Below are 22475 nucleotides of genomic sequence, written 5' to 3' on the forward strand. Positions count from 1 at the left end.
TTGTGGAAAATCTTTATCTGTGTTTTTGATTTTTAATCTCAGCTTTTGTGACCATTGTTACAACTTTTTATCATTTGGGGCTTTTTTTTTTTTTGACTCACTAACTTCCTGTTGAAGTATCCAGGCACTGTGGATTACAGATATCCTTCACTGCTGATGTTTCATGTGAACATTAACAAAAGCTCCTGACCTGTAACTGCAGAATTTTATTCTTTAAACTCCTGCTGCATGATTGGCTGATTGGATAACTGCTTGTATAAGCAGGTGCACAGGTGTTCCTAAAACAAACCTTGGTGATTAAAGTATATACAACTTGATGTAAAGAGCTCTGGGCTGCACTGTATGTAAGAAAAGTGCTATACAAAAAAAGTGAACAACATTTCAAGATTTTACATTTTAGCATTTTCATCAAAAATTCAAGAAACAAACATGAAATGAATGAATATGACAGCAGAAGCACAGCAGTCTGGAGGGCTCACACCAGTTAAATTCCCAGTATATGCACAGTCCAGGACCATCCACCAGCTTCAGTTCAGTTTTTATCAGATGCTGTGACACTAAACCCAGACTGAGGTGCAACACAGTCACCAAAGAAGACGCTGGAGAAGAAGACGTTTCACAATCCTCCGCCCCCCCAAACACTGGAGTTTATCCAGATTGTGAAATTAATGTGTTTTGTTTCCACAAAAAAATTCTCGTAATTCAGCTGGAAACACTAATATTTAACAAACCAAATGCGTCACATTTAATGAGTTTTGTAAGTGATAACACATGAAACTTCTATAGTTGCCTGCAAGTTAGAGGAAACACAACAGTGAAGTTGTTGAACTAATATTTAGTAAAAAGAAGAGAAGAAAATTTCACACAGTGTTATTTGCAATTTGTGTAAGAACAGTGGACATATATTATTTTATATATACATATATACATACAGGAAGGGAAAATAAAGCTATACCTGTTTCTGTGCAAAAGGTACAGCTGGTTTTTAGCTTGGATGGCTGTGTTTGAGAGCAAGGACCCTCAGAATGTGTTAAATCACCTGAGAAATACTTGGAGCTTTGAGTTTTTATCTTTCATACATTTCATCCTCCTCCACTTTCAGTTGTCTGGCAGCAGGAAGCTGAGGCAGGAGAAAGGCAGACTGGACAGGCAGTTTGTGTTGACAGTGACCTGCATGTCGCCAAATAAAACGTGGCTTTTGTCGCCGCCGGTGTCGCCCTGTTTCTTCTTCAGCTCCGTGAATCGCTGGAGGATCAGCTGGTGTTCGCGGCCTCTCGTCAGGCCTCGAAAGTTCAGAACAGCAACCAGGTGCTTCCTGCTGCAGGTGGAGAAGCACAAAAAAAAAAAAAAAACACTGATAAATTTCATGCTTATTCATCACCTCAAAACCTGTCAAGTTAACCTGAAAATGCACTTCAACGGCAGATTTTGCAGGTCGAGTCATCCGAGAACTATTTTCTGAAAAACTAGAGAGTCATGGCAACAATGAAGCCACAAACATAAAAGTCTAATTTGTCACGGATTAAAGGAGGTGTCTCGTCTGGAGCCACAGGATTTCACAACGAGTACGAGTGTACGGATGTTTTTGTTTTGTTTAAAAAAAGATCCTCCTGCTGTTTACTTGCATTTTAACAATAATACTTCCAGTGTTTTCATAGCAGTTTGTTACGATGCAAACTAACAGTGTACAATCCACTGTGTTGGCAGTGATATTAGGTATATTCACAGCCATTTGGCCAACAGCTTGTTGACGTATCTTTAGGTCTTTTCACCAGGTGGGAGATAAAGTAAAGTCATAGGTTGATGTGAATGTTTTTTTTCTTCCACCTGGCTCATAATTACAGTTCAAATGCCACGACATAAAGGCGGTACGACGACATATATACATGCACATTTGTTGTTGAGAGTCGCATGGATGTCAAAAAAGCAGTTTTTAGAAGCCCACACAGTCCACAGGGTGGAAACATGCAGAAAACCTCCCACACTTAGCTGCTGGGGACCAGCTGGCTGCCTCCTCTGTGAGGAGGTCTAATCAGGAAACTTAAGTGAAAACATCTGTGCGAGTGAATGTTGAGTGTGGGATTTTATGGTGTGCAATCCTCTGCCATGTTGAGTTCAGAGCAAACATCTGATTTGAATTAAAATCCTGAAACATTAAAGATGTTCCCAGGCATGTTTCAATACTTAGGAAATCTCCTTTAGTCCAAATAACTTAACTAAAATAAAACTGGTGTGAAATATTAGAGGAATTTAAGTCGAAGCTGACATGTCAGTCCACTTTAATGTGATGGTCCTGGTTAGTCAGTGGCCTCGGTAACGCTCCCGAGTTCAGGATGAATCATCAAACTGTTTTCTGTTTTACAGGAAAAGAAAAGAGAAGGATTCTGATATAAAAACACTCAAATCTGATTTTCTTTGACTAATATTCAATTAGTCATAAATAATAAAAGACTGAAACTTGGAAAATGTGTTTCATTTCATTTCATGTGACAATTATTGCAACAGATTCCTCAAATTAAAGACTGAGATATTCAGACGTCTGCCCACGCCCAGTCATGGGTCAGGCTGTTTTCATCAGCACAGAAAACGGAGGAAGTCAGATCCTGAAAATATCAAGTAAAAACCTCAAAAACAGGTGTGACTTCAGTTCACCAGGAGTCACAGTCCCACATAACAACAACTAAACTAAATCAACTAAACTAACTACTACTAATGATGACTGCTCGGTGTGTCTGAGTTAAGCAGAGTTCTGAGTGGAGCTTGTTTTGTCTTAAAATAACAAAAATCAAGATTTTCATCTTCAAACTGGGATAAGTTTTTTTTCTCTGTGGAATCAGAAATCAAACCAGTTTCCATAGTTAGGAAAGAGCACGTAAATTTTACCAAACATTAAAAACAATAAAGTGAATGATTACAGCAGTGAAATCATCTGAATGATCGCAGCATTTGAAGACCACCTTGCAGATGTTGCCTTTTGACTCGACCTTCCTCGTGACAAACGTCTGGAGTTTTAGGTAAACACCGAACGCAGCCAAATGATCTCTTCTCTCAGTTTTGGGTTAATCAGTTACCGATCGTACTTCACTTCCTCGTTCCCTTGGTTATTATATCTTACACCCAGCGTTTCAGGTCCAGTTTGGCTCATTCGAGTGCAAAAAGGGTGGATTCCCATCCAGCTTTAATCTGCTGACCTCTCTCTTCACAAAGCAGACGCAACTCTGTCCACTACTTCTTCAATCACAAAGGGGGAAACACTTTTTTCTTCAAGATGAAATGAAAATCAGGATGTTGGTTAAATGTCTTCACTTTGGGGCTTTCTTTGTGTCGAAGCCTGTTGATGTTTGTTTCACTCAGTAAAACTGCTGCTTTTCAACACAGATGTGGTCAGCACACATTACTCCGACAGCTTCCATGTAGGTTTCATTTTAACAAACCTGCCTGGTTTTTTCATAAATAACTGGTGGTGCTTGGGAAATCCCCGCGCTTCAGTCCATATTGACCTTCACTCTCCCTGAGCTGTCTGGGACAAAAACTGCTGGATCAAAACCAGCCTCTGAAAGTTTTGTCATCACTGGCTCCATCCAGTGTTCTGTGGATGATTACCATGATCGTGTCTAAATGACTGAGTAGGAGATACTCACCTAAAGTCAGCGTAATGCTCCACTAAAGGTTCAAGGTGATCCTTTATGTCCGTCTTGTTTTTCTGTCCAATGATGTCGCTCAGGTCGTCTCCCACTGGGTGCAGCCACTCGTGAGTCGATTCCTACGACAGACAAAACACAAAAAACATCAAAACTAATGAGTGAGCAGCTGCTAAGTCTGACTCCGTTCTTCATTCTAGTGCTCTGTGGATTCATTTAAAAAAAAAAAAAAAAAGAATTCAAGGGTGTTGTTATCATGACAGGAACCCTGTTCTGTTGTGATCGTGGCCTCAGTGTCTTATTCTCACCAGGTAACAAAGGTACAAAACGTATTTTTACATTAAACCTGCTCAGATCACCAAATGATTTGAGGTTTACTGCATTAAGACAGTTAATACACTGTGAAATAAATACTTGGCTCCAACAGTAATCATGTGCAGACCAAGCAGAGGAGACGCTGCTCGTGTTGATGGGGATGTAAACAGTTTAGTACCATCTCTGTGAACAGATCCACCAGCTTCCTCCACTGCTGGTGGATCTTGTTTGCTGCCTTCTCGTGCTTCCGGTTCTTGCAGGAAAAGTTGCTCCTCATCAGCTGGCCGATGTATTCCCTCACCACGTGGTAGTGCAAGCGACTCGCAAACTCCTGTCACCGGGAAACAAACGCACACACACATACACCAGCACACACACAAAGACACACAAACAGAGAGCGTGAGGTGACAGAATAACAGGATAGCTCCCTCCTCCTCCACAAAAGGGGAAATGGGAGTGAGCTGGGGAAATATTGGTATTTTTATTCATCCTTCACATGACCAGCAGCCAACAGATCATCTCAGCTGACACCTCCACTTCCAACTATTCTTTCGTCCTAGCTGGCACAGTTTATTCCCTTTCTGCAGTGGCAGCATCCGGCCCGCAACAATGGTGCCCGAACCGATTCACTGGAACTTCCACGAAGATCAACGAAAAGTAAATAAGGATTTCCCCTGCAGACCTCCGCAGCTTTAACACGGCAGCGAGACAAACTTATCAGCACTTTTTTTTCCACTTTGCGCTGATTAAAGATGTGATATATAAAAGCCCCAGTGATATTAGATTTGTCTAATGCAGATGGGAAAAATACCAGTATGTTTTCGACCCAGACTGGAAACTTAACTGGATCATTTTCCACACTTTTTTTGGCTCCTTACCAATTATGATTGGCAAGGAGCCAATCGTAATTAAGAGATGGGAGTTTTTTTCTTGTATGTTGATTTAGCTGAACTGACGTCTTTTTCCTTCCTGCCTCCTCTCCCTCACCTGGACGTGTGGACGTCTCATGAGGGCACAGTGATGGGAAAGCAGCGTTGTCCGACTGTAAAGCTGATTAAAGTCCTCGTCGTTGGTGAGCCACTTCCTCGTGATCATCCTCTTCAGGTACGGCTGGAAAACAGCACATGAAGATGTTTCACAGTGAAAAACGTCACAGATTTTTCAAAACAAATACAGCACAGTGTTTTCTCTGTTCTACTCTCCATAGATTGGACAGAGGCTTTTATTTTTGCTTGTTTCCTGCCTCAGACAGTAAGTTATTACTACATTTTCCAAATCAGTGAGGCTGATGAGGTTTCAGGCCGGAGAATGCCACCAGAAAAACAACAGCATCATTCACTCACAGTTAACCCATTTTTACTTTTATCCTCATGAGATGATGATATGAAAGATGGCAGCAGTCTATGCAGTCTAACCTATATGACGGACATCAAAAAAGTCATGTTTCGACTGTGGAGGCCTGTGTTTGGTTTGACGCCCACAGTTGATGGTTTTCTTTAACCATGAGCACTAAACATTAACATGTAAGGAAGTCACCAATTACGTATTTTGTCTTTTAGATTGGAGAAGCCGTTGAGAGATTGTTGGTTTATCTCGGATTAGGAATTCACCACACTGTCTTACATCCTGTTTTCACATGTCCCTGCACTTGTTCTCCTGTGGTGTTATACACAAAACTGCAACTGATTAGCGGTTCAGGAAAAGAGCATTTCTTTTTCAATTTGAAATTTCCTTTTCAGAAACCACAACACGAATTAGCTTCGGTGATTGAGGAAGTGAATCCATCAAAACTGGAACTGGCCTTTACTCTATAACCCTTCCACATTTCATCCACTGACCCACTATTGTACCTTGACATCCTCTTTGTACTGGTCCTCCAGGCCCTGCAGGAGCCTGGTAATCAGCCACTTCACTTCTTTTCTGAACCCCTCCACCTCATCCGGGCAGGCGTCCCGGTAGCCATCCATGTGCTCCCTGCAGGAGGAAAAACAGGACAACAGGACACGGAAAAGTGTTGGTGTTTTAGATTATAACATGATGTTTGTAAAGCACTGACATTGCCTGTTTTCTGGGAAACATAGACACAACCTAATTATAACGTGTTCCCACTGAAAGGATGTAAAATCACATCGAATGTAGCATCAGGTTTAGAAACCAGACAGTAACCCTGCAGCCTCGTCTGCAGCCATACCCACAAACCGCCCACAACATATCTAGACGTTTTTAAATGGCGAGGTGTGTGTGGTGACTGACAGAAGCAGCTGGGTTGTTTATAGGGTTCAGCAGGAAAGTAATCTCTCACTGCTTTCTCTTTCCAGTGCTCTGCACTGTGCAGCGTTTCACGCTCATAGTCCTGATTCCCCGAAATCACATGAGGTGGCTCTTTCTCCAAGGCTGGGGTGCTTGTGTTGCCAGATCCAAAGAAATGCAAATGGCAAGCCTTAGTTTTAAATGGGCATGTAACCAGCTGGGTGAACAACGCCGAGCCACGGGGGAAATATGTTGGCGTAAATAAAAATCTCCCAGCAAAGTCAAAAATAACTCTGCCATCCAAAACAAAAGCTCCACAGTTTAACTGTTTGTTTTCTGCATCAGATTTTTTTTTATCAAGATACAGAAAAAAAGGAAACTACTTAAAGTCATGATCCACTAAACTCAAATATAACAGGATTACTGACAAAACAAACTGTTAAACCATTAAACTGTCCAGTAGTTTGATTTAAAAAAAAAATAAAATCTTCATTCAAGGTCTCAAGGAAGCTTTTCCTTTTAACCCAATTTAAATAAGCTTTTATTCTGAAGATGAAATGGCCAACCCATAAATAGTGTCTCCTTTCACTCTGGTTTGCATTCTTTCGCCCATGAAGAACTGGCACTCTTTTCTTTTTTCCAGAGGCAGGGAGGGTGGAAGCCATGTTTATGCATTTTGCAGGACAAGCTCAACGCTGTGCAGGAAGTCATGTGACTTACTGTAAAGCAGTGAAGCTATTGATGTAAGTGATCTGATACTCAGTCCAAAGAGGCTGTGGCTTGTCGTGGCAATGATGCTTGAACTCTGTCTCGAACCTGCAGAGGAAAGAAAAGGAGGAGGGAGATGGATTTAACCTGTCAGAAGACAAAAAGGGTTTCTAAGGCTAACTCCGAACCCCATAAAAAGATATTCACCATTTCACTTCATAAACAGTCAGTAAAGCAACATTTACAGAGGACAGGCCGACAGGGGGCCGGACAAAATAACACCTACACCTAACAAAGGATAAATACATAGTGTAGATTGTGATACCTGTATATTAAACGATATAATTCTAATGCAAAGCTAATGTAAATGTTTTCCTGAGGACAGGGCAGAGAGGTTTCAGTGTGGTCTGGATTACAGCTTTACTGTTTGTTTTTTGATGATGTTTTTTTTTTTTTTTTGTCCTCCACTTGCAGCGAGATCTGACAGCCTGAAGTGAAAATCATAGAATTATTGATACAACTGATGCAATAATATATTTAAGGATGAAAAGAAGAAGATGACAAAGAAGGAAACTTAAGTAAAAAGTAAAAAAAGAAACGTACGATGGGAAAACACAACACAGACCTGGTTCCATCACTATTAAAACACTGAATCTCATAACTGCTCTTTCACACTGTGAAATATAATGTTCTGATTAATTTTAAAAATGATTAATTACAACAACAAATGTTCAAAGATACACATCTTAGTTTAGCAATAACACAAGTTACACAAGTTTCCTTTCATCTTGCGCTTGATTTTTTGAAACAGAAGTTGAGAAGTCGCAGACCGGGGGGGGCGTCCTCAGGTGTTGAAAGAGATCGCGTTCGTGTCAACTACAGATTTTCAAATTGTGGATGAGGAGACCTAATGTGGGGGCACGTTGCATTGACTCATGTGCTCTGATTAAAGAAAAAGAAATACCACTCAAACTTGGATTTCACACATATCAGCACAGTTTTGCGTTTCTAGCAAACCTTGCACTTTATACTTCAAGGAAAAAAGCTCCAAATGATTGATGAGTTTTCAAAATTCAGTATATTATAGGGCCGAATGGTTAATCCCAAGGTTTAGGAGTCACAGTCACATGGTGTCATCACCGTGGAACATTCATGGCGTCCCCACATATTTGGCCATGTTGTGTATATAAAACAATATCCCCTGTTGTGTAATATGTGTGTGGGCGAGCAGTCAAGAGTTATGGTTCAACAAGAACAACGAGAACATAAATACATGAATGTCAGTCGACAATTCCCACTGTCACTGTCGCCTGATGTGCTGAGACTTTCACACTGACCCAGCCGCTCTGTGGTCTCGTTGCTTACACTCTTTTATTATTTATCTCATTCATATCGAGCAGCGTTGTGTTTATGCTTCTTTTCCTTCTTCCTGCTACATTTAGACTGCAGAGATAAAATGATCAGAGGAAGAGGAGGAGCAGTTTTTATCTGCTCCCTCTTTTTTTGTTTGGATCAAGAATGATGAACGGGAGGATGGACTCATGATCTTCTCCATGACAAGACAAATATTCTCAAATTACTTAATAGGAAAATCACACAACTGTGGTTATTGCACAGAGGGCAGGATCCTGTTTTTGGTTTGTTTTTCCGTGCCGCAGTGGGTGGTTTGCTCCCTCACACTCACACCTTCCTCTTTTACTTATTCATTTATATTTTTAAATTTTATTTGGATTTTATGTTTATGTTTTGATGACTATTAAAACCAAAACAAATGAGCTAAAATAGGCTGGAAAAGCTTTGTTGAGCTGAGGAGTTTGTGGGTCTGTCATCGTGAAGATTAAAAAAGATTAAAAGGGAAAAGAAAAACGGTGGAGGGAGGCTTCTCTGGTACTGTTGTGTCTTTTGTGTCATTTGTGTGTTGTTGCTATTTTAATCAAGAGGTCACAACCGTCCTCTCTAAGACGCCTTGGACGACCTTGCCCGATAAATATTTGTCAGATGTTGCATTTAGTGTGGAACGTAAACTGGACGTGGACGTGTGTCGTTCTGTGCTCACAGACCTTTTGGGGAACTGTTTCAGCTCCTGGAGGCAGGACGAGATGACTCTCTGCTCCAGATGAGCATCAATTTTTCCTGAGTGCACAACAGTTGCCTTAACTTTCTGAAGAGTGAAAGCAGAAACAAAGCAAATTAAAAAATGAAGTACATGAAGTGAATGTGAAGCTCTCTGCTGCCACCACATGGACAAAGCTTTGTATTACATCGTGGTGGATCAGAAATGAATGGTGACTGGTCTCACATCCAGTCTGACGTGTCTACATCATTTAAACTCATAAGATTTGAATACTGGACATTTACTTGCTTTATAAATAAACAAATAATAATTTGAAAAATTACACTTTAATACGCTAAAGTTTGTGACATTTAAAGATCACAAGAGTTTTGGTTTTAACCACATGAAGAAAACTTCTCATGAGATATCTCAGAACATTAAAACACATCATTGGTGCGTTGTGCCAGGGTCGTACCGTCCAAATGTCCATATGAAAAGGAGAGTTGGGGAAGTTCTCCTCCTTGTTTGGAGTCTTGCTCTCCATCCAAAATTCTTCGTTTTCAAGTTCGATGATTCTGTCGAGTGAAGAGTTCATGTCCACCTGCAGAGACAAACAGACATAAAGCAGGGAGCTGTGAATATCTGTAGAATTTCTGCCTCAGAATCAGGAAGTAGCTGAAAATAAAATTTAAAATTTTTAAAATAACTGAAGTAAAAAAAATAAAAATAACAGGAGCTAAACTCAGGCAGGATAAAATAACATTTGATTATTACACCAGTGTCCCACCTTCACTTTGCTGCAGTATTTCTCTTTCAGCTGCTTCAGGAAGTTGTCCTCCAGCTGCAGATCTGTGCTTTCATCCTTCATGTCCGGCTGCAGGGACAGACTTCCCATAATCCTCTCGCTGTCGGGTGAAACAACAACATTTCTTTGAGCTGCAAACTGTGCGCAGGTGGCATGTCGCCTCATGTTGGGGGAAGAATTCGGATTTTTATCAGAGAGTTGTGACCTTGTGCGCAGATATTTTGGAAAACATCCAAATACTTTGGAACAGAATGTTATTACATTACAGTAAAAGTCACAACATTCAATTATTTCTAATGAGTTACTGTGAATCCTTCCCCAGAGGTGGTGCAGGTGGCTCGTGGGCCTGTCTGCTGCATGCACAGCACAATCACCAGACATCACAAACTTATGTAAGAAGAATTCACCACTGCCCAAAACTGAGTGAGTGCATATATTAACGACTGGGTTCATTTTCTCTGGAGATTTGTGCTCATTTGTGTAAAAATATTTTTTTTTAAAGTATCCGTGTGATATACTGTATAAAAAAAGTCTTATTTAGGATGATACTTGACATAATCTGTGAGAAATGTGGACATGACCTGATTATATTTTTCCATTTTGGCCTCAGGAGTGTTGTGTCTCTTTTTATCGGATCAGCTGTTTATTTTTGGTCTCCCAAATGTTGTTTCGAGCGCAGTTTTTTGGTTTGGCGTGGCCTGATTCAACAAATAATATCAGCTGTGCTGCCTCTTTTCTAACTGCTTCTCCCACTCACACTCACCGCGGTGGTGCTGTGGTGGTGTTGTGTCTCCTTTAAACTTTTTTACATGTGTTTATGGAATTTCCTGCCAGTTTGAGACTGTAAGCGTTCTTCTAGGAAGAAAATCTGAACAGACGTTTTGCTGTTACGTTCTGGTGAATGATAAAAACCAGGCAGGGCTTCCTGGTGAACCAGCAGTCCAGCAGGTTTGCAGGTGCTAATCACACAGGTAACAGGTTTTCCCACCCTCCTGTTATGTTTGCAGTCTCTAAAGCAAAGCTGAGTGAGCCCGGCGACGTACCTGGGTTTTATTTTCTCACATGTGATGAAGCTGATCCAGAGCTACAGAGCATAATATAAAGTAAACTGTTAAAAGTTCAGCTGAAATGTTTGTTGTCCAAAACAATGTCAATGTGTTTTTTAAACATATTGTTAAGAGGAAGGAGGAAAAAAAGTGTCTTTGGGGGGGGGGGGCATTTCACCTCAGCTGGCTGCAGGTGGGTGTTGGCGTCTGTGTTTGACTGACAGCAGCGAAGGGAACAAACAAACGTGCTCTGTAGCGACATGTCTAAACAGTAAATGCAGCTTCCCAGGTGAAGGTTCAACAAGCTGAGGTGCAGGACGAGACGTGTTCGTGTTTGTAAGATAAGAGGGAGTCTAGACCGAGTGGCTCAGTGTGATTGTCTGCTCTGTCAGCTGACCATCGATAACTTTTGGAAATTCAGGTAAGTGTGGCTCCATCATGAAACCAAGAATCTCACAGCACAAATGATTTACAGGCGTTCGTTCCTGTATTTGAGAAAAGCAGCCATGTTGATGCACTGACCTCTTGTATCTGTTGAAGATCCAGTCCAGCAGAGCGTACAGATCCTTAAGCTCCGCCACCTGCAGCTCCAGCTTCTTCAGATGCTGCCCGACGACCCTGTGATAGCTCTTCACGTAGGTGCTGAAGACTTTGAAGCTGCGTGGGTAAGACCTCTGCAGCTCCCGCTTCACGTTCTCCAAGTCCTCCACGATGGCCTTACCCAGCAGGCCCAGGTGAACAGCCAGCCAGGACACGTTCTGCTCCCTCTGCTCCAGGTGAACATTCGCCACCTTCGCCTGCACCCCCTCACCCACTGCGTCCCTCCAGGCCTCCATCCAGCTGTCCGGTAGCCCCCCTGGCTCCTGGGCTCTCATCTCCTCCTCCTGGATGATGCGGGCCACGTGGACCAGCAGTCCCTTGTTTCTGGCGGGAAGAGAGCTGGAGTCACGCACTATGGTGCTGATCTTGTTCCTCAGGTCTCTATAGAGGAGGCTGAGGTCTTTTTCCTTCTTGACCAGTTCCATGGGCGAGTCCTCACCACACTGCTCCTGTTCCCGCTGGAACTCCTGCCGCAGGGAGAGCAGGTTGAGGTGAGCCTCCTCCAGCACCTCCATCTCTATCAGCTTACTGATCTGCATCACTGCAAACAAGCAGAGCGGATGGTGAATCTCCCCACAGAGTCTGCAGATTTTTAGATTTTGCTGCCGTGAACTTCAACAGGAAAAGTTATTTTTGCCATTTCAGCTCAGAGTAATTCTAAGTAACGATAAAATAATTCCAGCGGTGAACTGCTGGACTGTTACAGCACATGGATTTTTTTAATTTTCCTTTTTAGATGTTGACGCAGCAGGATGTAGTAAATCACAGGAACTTGAAGTAATTTTGTGTTGTTTCGAGCTCTGAACGTAATTGTTTGAGTTTGAATGAGAAAACAGTTCATGCATGATGTGATCTTCTTTGAGAGAGGATTTTAATCTTTGCAGACAGTGGCGTCAGTATCTGCAGACACACTGGACCTCTGTGTTTACAGCAGGAATACAATTCCTGTGATTGGCTGCTTCTGTTGCCAAAACAGAGAAAGATAAGGAAGGAAGTTGAATGTAGAGACAGAGAGACAGGAAGGTGCTCAGGAACACTGAGGAAAGGTTGCATTCATAGCTTACAGCTACGTATGTCTTTTACAAGGTTGACAGCCCATTGGATGTAAAGTGAAGGACACATGAGTAACCTTTTCTACACAATCTGACAACAGATGCAAATGTATGCCACTGAAAATCAAATCAGATTGTTCCCAGCAGGCAGTCAGGGTCCAGCGCTCTGTCACTTGAATTCTCTGTGGTCGTTGTCGTGTCTTTGTGTGTCTACGGTCATTCGTTCATTGACTTTCCAACAAGAAATCTACCCATTGTAACATTAACTGCCACCAAGGTGCCTTTGAGCAAACCCTCCCCTGATAAACAAGAAACCATGTAGAGAGACTGTACCTGACAGTGGTGTCTGGGGTATGTCTGGCAGTGTGTACATCTCCTCGATCCCCTCCACCTCCTCCTCCTCCTCCTCCTCCTCATTTTTCTCCTCCATTGAGGCTTCAGAGACAGTGAGATAAGGCTCCTGTCTGCAGCTTTGATCCTTCTTAGTTTTTATGCTCAGGCTTCGCAGAAGGAACTCTGACCTTTTTAACAGAGTGTCACTGATCTTGTTGGGAGCTGAGGATGGAAAACAAATGTGTTTATGAAAACAACAGTAACATGTGACCTGATAATTTATAATGACCCAAACATGATGTCTGGTCTGCATCAGCAGCGGCTTGTGTTGTGAACTGAGCTACTGAGATATGAGAAAGTTGTCCAGTGTTGACTGATTTCCTTACCTGTCTTTGAACGCCTCAGTTTGCTTGCCTTTGGAGTGTCTTCATCTTTTTTCTGGAACAAGCTCCCGATTCTTCTCAGAGGAGAGGTGGCTGGAGAGCCAGCGCTCAGGCCTGACGGGGAGGCAGAGAGAAGAGAACTCAGTAGAACTGGCTCCACAGCTCCTCGTTTCACAATCACATCTCTCTTTATCGGGTCAGTAAGGAAAGAAATCAATCTTTGTGCTTGAAATTGACATGGTTTCAGTTTCTTAAGGTTCCTGTTTACTCTTACTGTTTACGCTTTGGCAGTACTTTGTCCTTACTGTGACCTAAAACTAAACCCACTGAGGAATGTGAAGATTAAGTCGTGATGAAAACACACAGGTTAGTTTAGCTTAGCTCCAGAATAAAAAGTGAAAGTCATTGCCGGAGTTTTGGCAGCAGCCTGCCCTTAGCAGCTAAATTAAATTTCCTCGTGTGTGCGATTAAATCATAGCCTTGGTGAATGCTGAGGAAATTTCTAAATGTTAGGACTTTCAAATAAATGTGATGCTTTCCTCATGTACTGCTGATTGTGTTGCTGCCTTAAAGGTAAAATCCACCCTAAAACACTTCAACACAGCTTAAAAAAAACAGCTGGTGGTAATGTTCACTGCTGTCCTTGAATATTCTGCAGTGAAAAACATCCATTACAATCCCCCGAAACTCAACGTGATATCCTCAGATATCAGTTAACCATCACACAAGACGAAGACGAACACCAAATCCTTACAACTGAGGGGCTGGAACTCAGGAATGTTTATTAATTTTGCCTGAAAAAAAATCACGGTAACAATCAGCCACTTATCAAAAGAGTTAACCATTAATTTTTTTTTTTTCAGCCTTGAAAAAAGCCTTTTACAGAAGCAATGAGCAGCAAATGGACCAGAGGGCAAACAGGATTTTATCTCCCACTGTTAAAGCTAAAGCAAACATTTCTATCTGCTGTAACAGAGTGAGAGACGCTGAGAATCAAACTTTTGCAGTGATGTTTTAACAAACATCCAAATGAAATCTATAGCAGACGTCACACAGAGACACATTTCTACATCCACAGCAGCAACACGGCTTTTATGTTTTTTACTAAAGTGTAATGATGCTCGTCTTTTCCTCTGCTTTCCTGTTCTTTCTGCTCTATGTTCCCACATTATTGCTCTTTCCACCCACACACACACACACACAGTATCACCCACAGCTCAGTGAAACAAGTTCACACACGTTTTCTGGTGAGTGTTCAAGGCATCAAAGCTGTAAAACTGTAAGCAGAATTAGAGGAGGCAGGTTGAGGCAAAGGACTTTCACCTGAACAGGTAACAGAAGATGACAGATGTTTGGTTTCTTATGCTACTGTGCACTGATCAGCCACAAAATTAGAACCTGTTACCAGTCAATCATTCGTGATTGATCACTGTACATTTGCTTGTTTTTTTCCAGTGAGAATTTCTCTGCAGCTCAGTGGGTTAGAATTTAATTTCCCACTGATTTCACATTCTGACACTGTGATCTCTCCTTGTACTTTACAGTGGCTTCAGAAAGAAATCAGGCCCTTCCACGTCTTCCAAACTTTATTGTGTTGTAGGTTTAATTTCAGACCCATGCCCTCAGTTTACACTCACCAACCCATGACGACAGAGTGAAAACATGTTGCTAGAAATCTTTGCATATTTATTAAAACTGCAATTACAATTCAGACCCTTAGTTCAGCACTTTGCTGTTACAGCTTCCAGTCTTCTTGGCTAAGTTTCTACAAGCTTTACTCACCTGGATTTGGGCAGTTTATCTAATTCCTCCAGGTGGATTCTGGATGGGATTTGTCTGTGAGACCTTCAGGTCTCTCCACATGCCTGACAGCCAACTCAAAGGAAGAGTCCTGTTGGTTTCAAACTTTCTCCATTTCACAATTGTTTCCTCCTGGGACACTCAAGGGTTTAAACATGGTTTTACACCCTGCCACATTGCAGTTTTATTGCATTTTTCCTTGGCAGTGTGAATTGTTGGACCTTACATACAAAGGTGTGTCCCTTGTCCGAACAATTCAGTTTGCCAAATCAGGTGGACTCCAGTCAACTTCTACATATCAAGAACATGTTTTCACTTTGTCATTGTGGGTTACTGAGTGTAGTTTGATGGGAAAACATGGGCAAATTTTGCCATTTAACTTTAAAAGTACAACACAATGAAGTGTGCAATAAGTGAAGGGGCCTACATGCTTTGTGAAACTCCTGTAACTGTGTAATACTGTAAATAAGCTGGTCACACAAACACCAGATCTCACCTCGTGTTTCCTCTTCTTCTGACCTTGAGAGGCCACGTTACTGAGCCTGCTCTACAATCCCCATTTCACAGCAGATTTCATGAAACCATGATGGTACTCACTGGGTGAGGGAGGCGGTTGTAACTCTGACTCATTGCCATCTGCAGCTGCTTTAGGTGTGACCTTTGACCCTTTGCCTCCAAGTGAAAGTGGGCTCTTCTCCGCGGCGTGTCGTAAGCTCTTTCTGACCGACCGCACCACGCCCAGCACCTCCTTCACGCCGTCGTTCAGCGTCGTCCCGTTGCTCTTGTGGGACTCCTTGTCCTCGTCTGGGGTTTCCATAGACTTGTCCATCATTTCTGACATCTCATCCTACTCAATAACGACCAACTGTGAGGACAAAACATCAAATTAAAGGTTAAACAAATGTAAAGGGAATGTCTGCCTTCCCCTGCTCTGGTAGCAGTGTGTGTGAAAGCAGCAGAGAAGGTGTGTTTTCAGTGACAGAGGCTCTGGTCAGCAGAGACAGGTGGATTCGGTTTGTTTACAGATAACACGACAACCTGCCTCTTCTGTCCCTGAGAACACGGTGTGAAGAGCTGCAGACGTAAAGGAAAATGAGAACGTGTCGAAACATGCCCCACTCACTTTTACACTTTCAGGTTGATTTTCTTACTAAAATCTCTCTCACACTCACACAGAGAAGATATGTGAGTCTCTTAACTGACAGTGAGTCTGAACATGGAACAGTTGTTGATGATATGATTTTGTTTTTTGGTGTCATGAGTGTTTGACTTGGATTTTAGTGGGAGTTTACTTTCCATATTTGGCGGAGAAGCGGTTACTCTACGGGCCAGCCGGGGTCAGCCGGCCGAGAACCCGCTCACTTAGCTCGGAGCAACCGAGCTAGCCTAAGGCTAATCAGCTAACCGAGCTAGCCTAAGGCTAATCAGCTAGGCTAACAAGCTAAGCGGCAGCTTCACGCAGCTACATCCACCACACGACAGTCCCCGTGTCCGGCCCGACTAGCTCGACCCCGTGCGACCGAGACACAGAGCGAGCGCTCGTACCAGAATGTAAGTTCCTTACAAACTATAACTTGAAATAATAATTAATCTTAATTATGCTAATACATGCTAATTAGTGCAACCATCCATGTAAAATAGTGAGAAATTTACTTACCGAAAAAACAGCAACACAGACTCCTTCGACGGTCGGTTAGTACAGTCTACACTAGAACAAGCCGTATTGTCGCAAAAACCTATCCGAACATTGGCAAACAAACACGGACACTGCAGCCGCTGTCAGTCGCTGGAGGTAGCCGCCTAGCCCAGCCGATGCTTTAGCAAAGAGCCAACTGCCAGTTCCTGTCTATGGAGCTGTCACTCAACGTAACCACGCCCTAAGTTGTGTAAGAATTTTAAGCCTAAGTAACACTAAAACAGTTGTGGTACAAAAAAACTCACCCCTCCCAGGCTGTAAATGTGTTTTTTTTAGGCTGTAAAGTTGGCTATTTTAACATGGGGGTCAATGGAGAATTGCTCACTTCTGGAGCGAGCCCCCAGCGGCAGCCGAGGAACTGCAGCTTTTTGAACGCGGACGTGATCCTCACTGCTGAAACCTACAATTCCCCCCTCGACCAAAACCCAGAGACAGAGTTATTGATTTTTTTTACTGTCCCATTCACCCACTTCAGGGGGAGTTGCACACCGTCCGTCCTATCATCTTACCGGAGACAGCTGGGGTCATATGCAGCCTGACAGGGACACTGCAGGCTCTGCGTGAGGCTTCACCTTCTTTATTATCTTTATAATTTTGGGTAAATAATTTTGTTGTATTTCTATTTACAGTTGATATTCTAATAAAAAGAAGCAAGAATTGAGCATCAATCAAACCAGTAAAAGATCTTTGTGGGAAAGACAAAAAGCACAATATTATCTGCCAGATGAAGTGTCAGGTGTCTACTAAGAAAACTTACTACACAAGATAAAATGCTACTGTAATAGTTTTATTTTAAAGGGAAATCCACCCATTTTGTTATTATTAATAACATCTAGGTTTCTCCTTTTATTTCCCCTCAAGTATCATTAAAATTTGAAAGTCTGACAGAGACCTACAGTAGAATTTAACATAACAGGTCATGTTTGGCTTAACATCATGAACGTCATTTTAAATAAATAAACCAAACAAGGAAGTTACTGAAAATAAAACTCTTAGTCTTCTCTGTCAGCCGCGCTATCATAAACCGGATTTTTTAACAACATTCCAGTGTTCATTTAAGGTCAAGACCATGTAAGAAAAAGTTCCTTTTTTTTCCTGCACACTTTCCTCTTTCTCCACAAGAGACAATAACAAGATACTAAATTAATCATTATTATTAGAGACTGATTCTGTGGGTATAATAGTGAAACTTGCATCAGATATTATAATGGACAGTTCCTCACTTTACTCTCTATAGTAAAGTCATTATACAACACCAGTGTAAATCCCCGCAGGGATCAGAGTGATGTGACAGGATTTTACTGTAACCTTAAATAACAACAAACACAACAATGTCACATTAAACTCTCAACAGAGGACGAACCATTATCTTATCTTGTACTGTAAAACATATCATACAAGTCTGTCAAGTCACGCTTTGTCAAACAAGTTTTTATTTTTAAAACAGCTCCAACAGCTCACCACGTCTAACATGAAGCCATGTGTATTCAGTCGCTTTAACTGCAAAGATAAGATTTAGCCAATGTTCACTAACTGTACACTAACCTATAGAATTACATTTAAAAAAGGAGTCTGCTTACCTGCGTAGCTCAGGTGGAAAATACCCAGCTTCTCTTTCTGTTCTTTTATTGCTTCCACTCAACTTGCTTTCATTTTCTATACCTGTAAAAAGGTAAAGCCAGTTTGATTGGGAACTGACTGGCAGCTGACTTCTGTGTCAGTGAAAACAGGAAAGAGCCGACCAGCCAGTTTTTTCTGAGCCAGGACAGAGCAGAGATCACCTTTCTGCCCGAGCTGTGATTAGTCTTTGGAAAAACTGGACAAGGACAAGTTAATGAGTAGACAGACATTAACTGAAGGGGAAGTGTTAAGTGGAGAGAGCGAGGACTGTTTATCATAGGATTGTTCATAACAGCAAACATCTTTTTTCCTTTCTTTTTTCCCCTTTCTTTTTTTTTTTTTTTTTTACAAATCCTGATCAGTTTACAGGTACTTTCTTTTTTTTTTTTTTTAAACCAGGAATGTGGCGTTGAAGTATGTGGCTGTGCTGCATTTAAGAGCCTGTTGTACAGGTAAAAGCTCCTAATACTAAACTGTACTGAAACAAAAATACACAAGTATTATCAGCAATGAAGTATCAAAGGTACTCCTTCTGCTGAATATATTACAGTACACTACTAGAGTGTGAGTACTGGAAAATACATTTACTCAGCTACTATATTTTAGTATAATTTCAAGGTACCTGTACTACTATTCAGACAGAACTGAAACATGACAAATCCCAACCCCCACTTCCAGGGTCCACAAGACAAAACAGTTGGGAGCTGCTGGTTTAATCTTTGGCAATGTGTTGAATTTTATTATTTACTTATTATTTATTATTTATTATTATTACTTATTATATGTTTGTAATGTAAAATCTGTGAAGTTGTAAATACATCTGCGGGATAAATGTACTGTTGTAAAGAGAAATGAAGTGGAGTACAAGTTTAAAGCAGCATAAAAATGCAAATACTTATGCAAAGTACAAGTACCTCATAGGGCAGTACTACAGTGCTGGATCAAATGTATGTAGTTACTTTCCACCACTGTAATCTATGTAGGTCAAAGTCAGCTCTCTTAATAAGGCTGTAACCTGCTGGACAGGCTCGTGGTGCATTCAGGATCTTTTTGGCTTTGACTCCTTCAAACAAAGCAGCGTCTTCCTGAGCCTCCTCATGAGTTTGTTGTTGCTTTTTTTTTTTCTATTCAGATGGCTTCACTGACCATTTAGAAATCTAAGAAGAGAAATATGAGAAGCTTAAGAAAAAATAAACATGACTGTGTAACATGATTGTTTTTCCTTTCTTATTCCTTCAAACACCAAAACAGATTCTCAGTTTTTGACTCTGTGTCGTTTCTCTCCACCTACTCTCTGTCAGCTCAGGTCAAAGTGTTGCTGTGGCTCTATCGACACAAAACAGGATTTTATGCAGTTTCATCCACTAGAGGGTGATAATGTGCCATGTTTGTTGCAGCTCAAAAATTCTTGTGCGCAGTTGAGGAACTGTCCTCACTTTCCTTTTTAAATTGCAGGAGATTGGATTTAAATCACATCTCAGGTGTGTTGATAGAAACAGTGAGATTTGTTCCAGCTGCTGTTGAACCCAGATCTGAGGTCTGCTGCTCCTCCATGAAACAACACTCAACATTTCCGGTCCAGGTGAAAAGCATCGTGACCAGCTGCTCCATCCTGTGTGTGTGTGTGTGTGTGTGTGTGTGTGTGTGTAGATATATGGAAATGAAAGTGTTACTGAGCCAGTATCTATAGTATCAGCAACAGCTTAAGAGAAGTCACCACATCCTGTTTTATCCATCCGTGCAACACATCTATCATCCCTCTCCTCCTTCTTCTGCCTCTTCAGTCAAAGTCTCTAATGAAAACTGTAGGTGGAAAAAGAAAACACGTTTAAAATTCTTGTTTTCACAATACAGATGTTATTTTTAGCTGTTGGAGATGGAGCTAGTTTAAATGTCTTCATGTACAGCTCAGCAGCTTAGTCCAGTGGTTTCCAACATAGGGGTTGGCCCTTCCGCAGGGTCACATTGATCAATCTGAGGGGTCGCGAGATGATTAATGGAAAACGAAAGAAGAAAAGTTCTGATTCATAATTTTATAAGGAACCTAAAACAGCTTTCTACATAGATAAGATACTGATACTGATTCATACAGGATACTGAATACACATTTGCAGAGTCCTGCGCACATTCACAAGTATCAGTACACGTTTAGAGATTCTTTCACTCATTTACAAATCTGATCACACGCACACACTGACACTGAGATACAGTTACCCAACTCTCCCCTCACATTTGTAAATAGTTTTGCTGCAGTAATGGCCCCACAGATTTCCACTCAGCAGCAGCTCGGCCACACAATGGCTGCTTCAGAGCGCAGGCTTCAGATTAGTGTTGCATAATGAAAGGAAAGCTGTGGTGTGAATGGTGTGCGTATGTGTGTGCACATGTGAGCCCAGAGGTCCACAAGCTCAGACTGAGCAAATGTGATAGAGATTATTTGATGGTGTTCAACATGTTCTCCTCGACCTCACTCGGACATTTACTCTGGTTTCTTTTCATTCAGTCCGCAGGGTTCAAATGAGCTCAGGTTATGAATTAGCTTTGTGTTAACACAGAGCAAATTTTCAAATGACAGAAACTGGAAGCTAAATACTATGTAAGGGTTAACAACTGCTCGTTGTGCTATGCTGGAACGTTCTCATCTAGTCTGACTGTACTAAAACAAACTGCTTCAAGCTACGTTATATTACATAACTCTACCCTACATTAAATAATATCAGGTTAAACTTAGTTATAGAGCTACAACTTTTTCAAAAAATAAACAACACAACCCAGTGATGTCCATCTGTCTTCAGTCTTTGATGTTTTTTTCTGATTAAAATGTTGTAATTTTTATATACATAAAACTAGTAGCTAGACTACTCCCCTTCGATATTTATATTTGGTTAGTTTGTTTGGTTAGTTTGTGTTAGATCAGACTAGGTTGCTGTAAATGAGATATACTGTGCTGCAGTTCTTTAGCTGTTATGCTTGTTGTCAGAGTCACAGTTTCACACACACACCACACACTTTGTGGTGTCACCTCGTACCCACGGGCAGCCCTGGAGTGAAGAGGAATCCTGATGCTGAAATTCCTCATTTAAATGCACTGACAGCGATAGCTCAGCGCTGATACACCCTCAACACTCCTGACACTGATATAACACAGAGTAATGATATTTGGACAAAATATTACGCTCATCTGTGTGAAAATTACCACAGCCGACCTATGGAAATGAGATCCATTCCTGCCTGTCAGCTGACCGGTATTCAGGTGACCCACACAGCTTGGAGGGCTTCTTCCTGCCAGTCACACAGTAACACCAGACAGGAAATCACCCGAGAGCACTGCGTATCTGCTGTTGGTCGGAGCGCCTCGTCACTGCTTCACTGCAGACAGAGCTCTGGCATCTGCAGATGCAACACATCAGGTTTTAACTCTTAGATCTTTGGAGACCAATGGACCAGGACAAGCAACTGCTGCACACGGTGTCCGATGTGTCCGTCCTTGATATTTTTGTGACTGCAGTGAATTCAGTATCAGCTCTCTGAAAGGAAAAGAGAAAATTGTCATCAATCGTGCATTTTTAAATTCAGTGCAGATACTGTTTGGCTGTCTACCACCATTGTTTTGAGGGTTTACATTCTTTTCCCGAAGAGGCTGTGACAAAAATATTCGGCCAACTTTCCCATCAACGTGTCTGGTTCTGTTTCAGCTTGTGTTTCAGTTCTGTTCAAGCTGTCAGTCTGTCCATCAGCGTCGCTGCTGCTGAGCCTGTTCATCCTTTCATTATCTGTCACAGTGACAGACACTAGGTTGTGATACATCTCAGTCAAGTTAGTCATTATGTGGTTGTTGGTTGAGGTGTCATCGACATAGAAAAGAAACTAGAAAACAAACAGACCAACTACATTAAATGAACACCTTTGAGGGGCTGGGATCTTAAAAACCAAAAATCTTCATCAACTGATCATCTAAAATTTATCGGCTAACCTGTTTCTATGCCTGTCAAGCTTTCTGTTCTCAGAAGCTGATTTTTCTGCTCTAAAGTCTTAGTCATTTTCAAAACAGCAGGTCCTTGATGTCAGACAGAGTTGGGTGAAAGCAGGTGTCTCACTTTTAGGCAGTAACTGTTGATTTTGTTGGCTAAAATGAAGCTGTGGCTAGCGGATTTTATTAGCTATTTAAGCTAA

General features: G+C 41.6%; 1 protein-coding gene across 2 annotated transcripts; it reads right to left on the minus strand.

Annotated features, from left to right (window-relative positions):
- Window positions 1–22: 22 nt before the first annotated feature.
- exoc3l4 (exocyst complex component 3-like 4) lies at window positions 23–18429 on the minus strand. 2 transcript variants are annotated; one of them, XM_041060287.1, is made up of 14 exons: window positions 18263–18429; window positions 15584–15851; window positions 13190–13300; window positions 12804–13025; window positions 11341–11959; window positions 9755–9872; window positions 9443–9568; window positions 8975–9075; window positions 6927–7022; window positions 5807–5930; window positions 4944–5066; window positions 4135–4287; window positions 3642–3763; window positions 23–1318 (listed from the first exon to the last, which is right to left on the minus strand). In XM_041060287.1, the coding sequence occupies exons 2-14, from the start codon at window positions 15825–15827 to the stop codon at window positions 1099–1101; spliced, it is 2379 nt and encodes a 792-aa protein (XP_040916221.1). In that variant the 5' UTR covers window positions 15828–15851; window positions 18263–18429; the 3' UTR covers window positions 23–1098. The 2 variants fall into 2 exon arrangements, with proteins under 2 accessions (XP_040916221.1, XP_040916222.1); XM_041060288.1 differs by having other exon boundaries at window positions 13190–13279; window positions 18263–18427.
- Window positions 18430–22475: the final 4046 nt, after the last annotated feature.

This window comes from Toxotes jaculatrix, chromosome 17 (assembly GCF_017976425.1).
Source record: "Toxotes jaculatrix isolate fToxJac2 chromosome 17, fToxJac2.pri, whole genome shotgun sequence".
Lineage (NCBI taxonomy): Eukaryota > Metazoa > Chordata > Actinopteri > Toxotidae > Toxotes > Toxotes jaculatrix.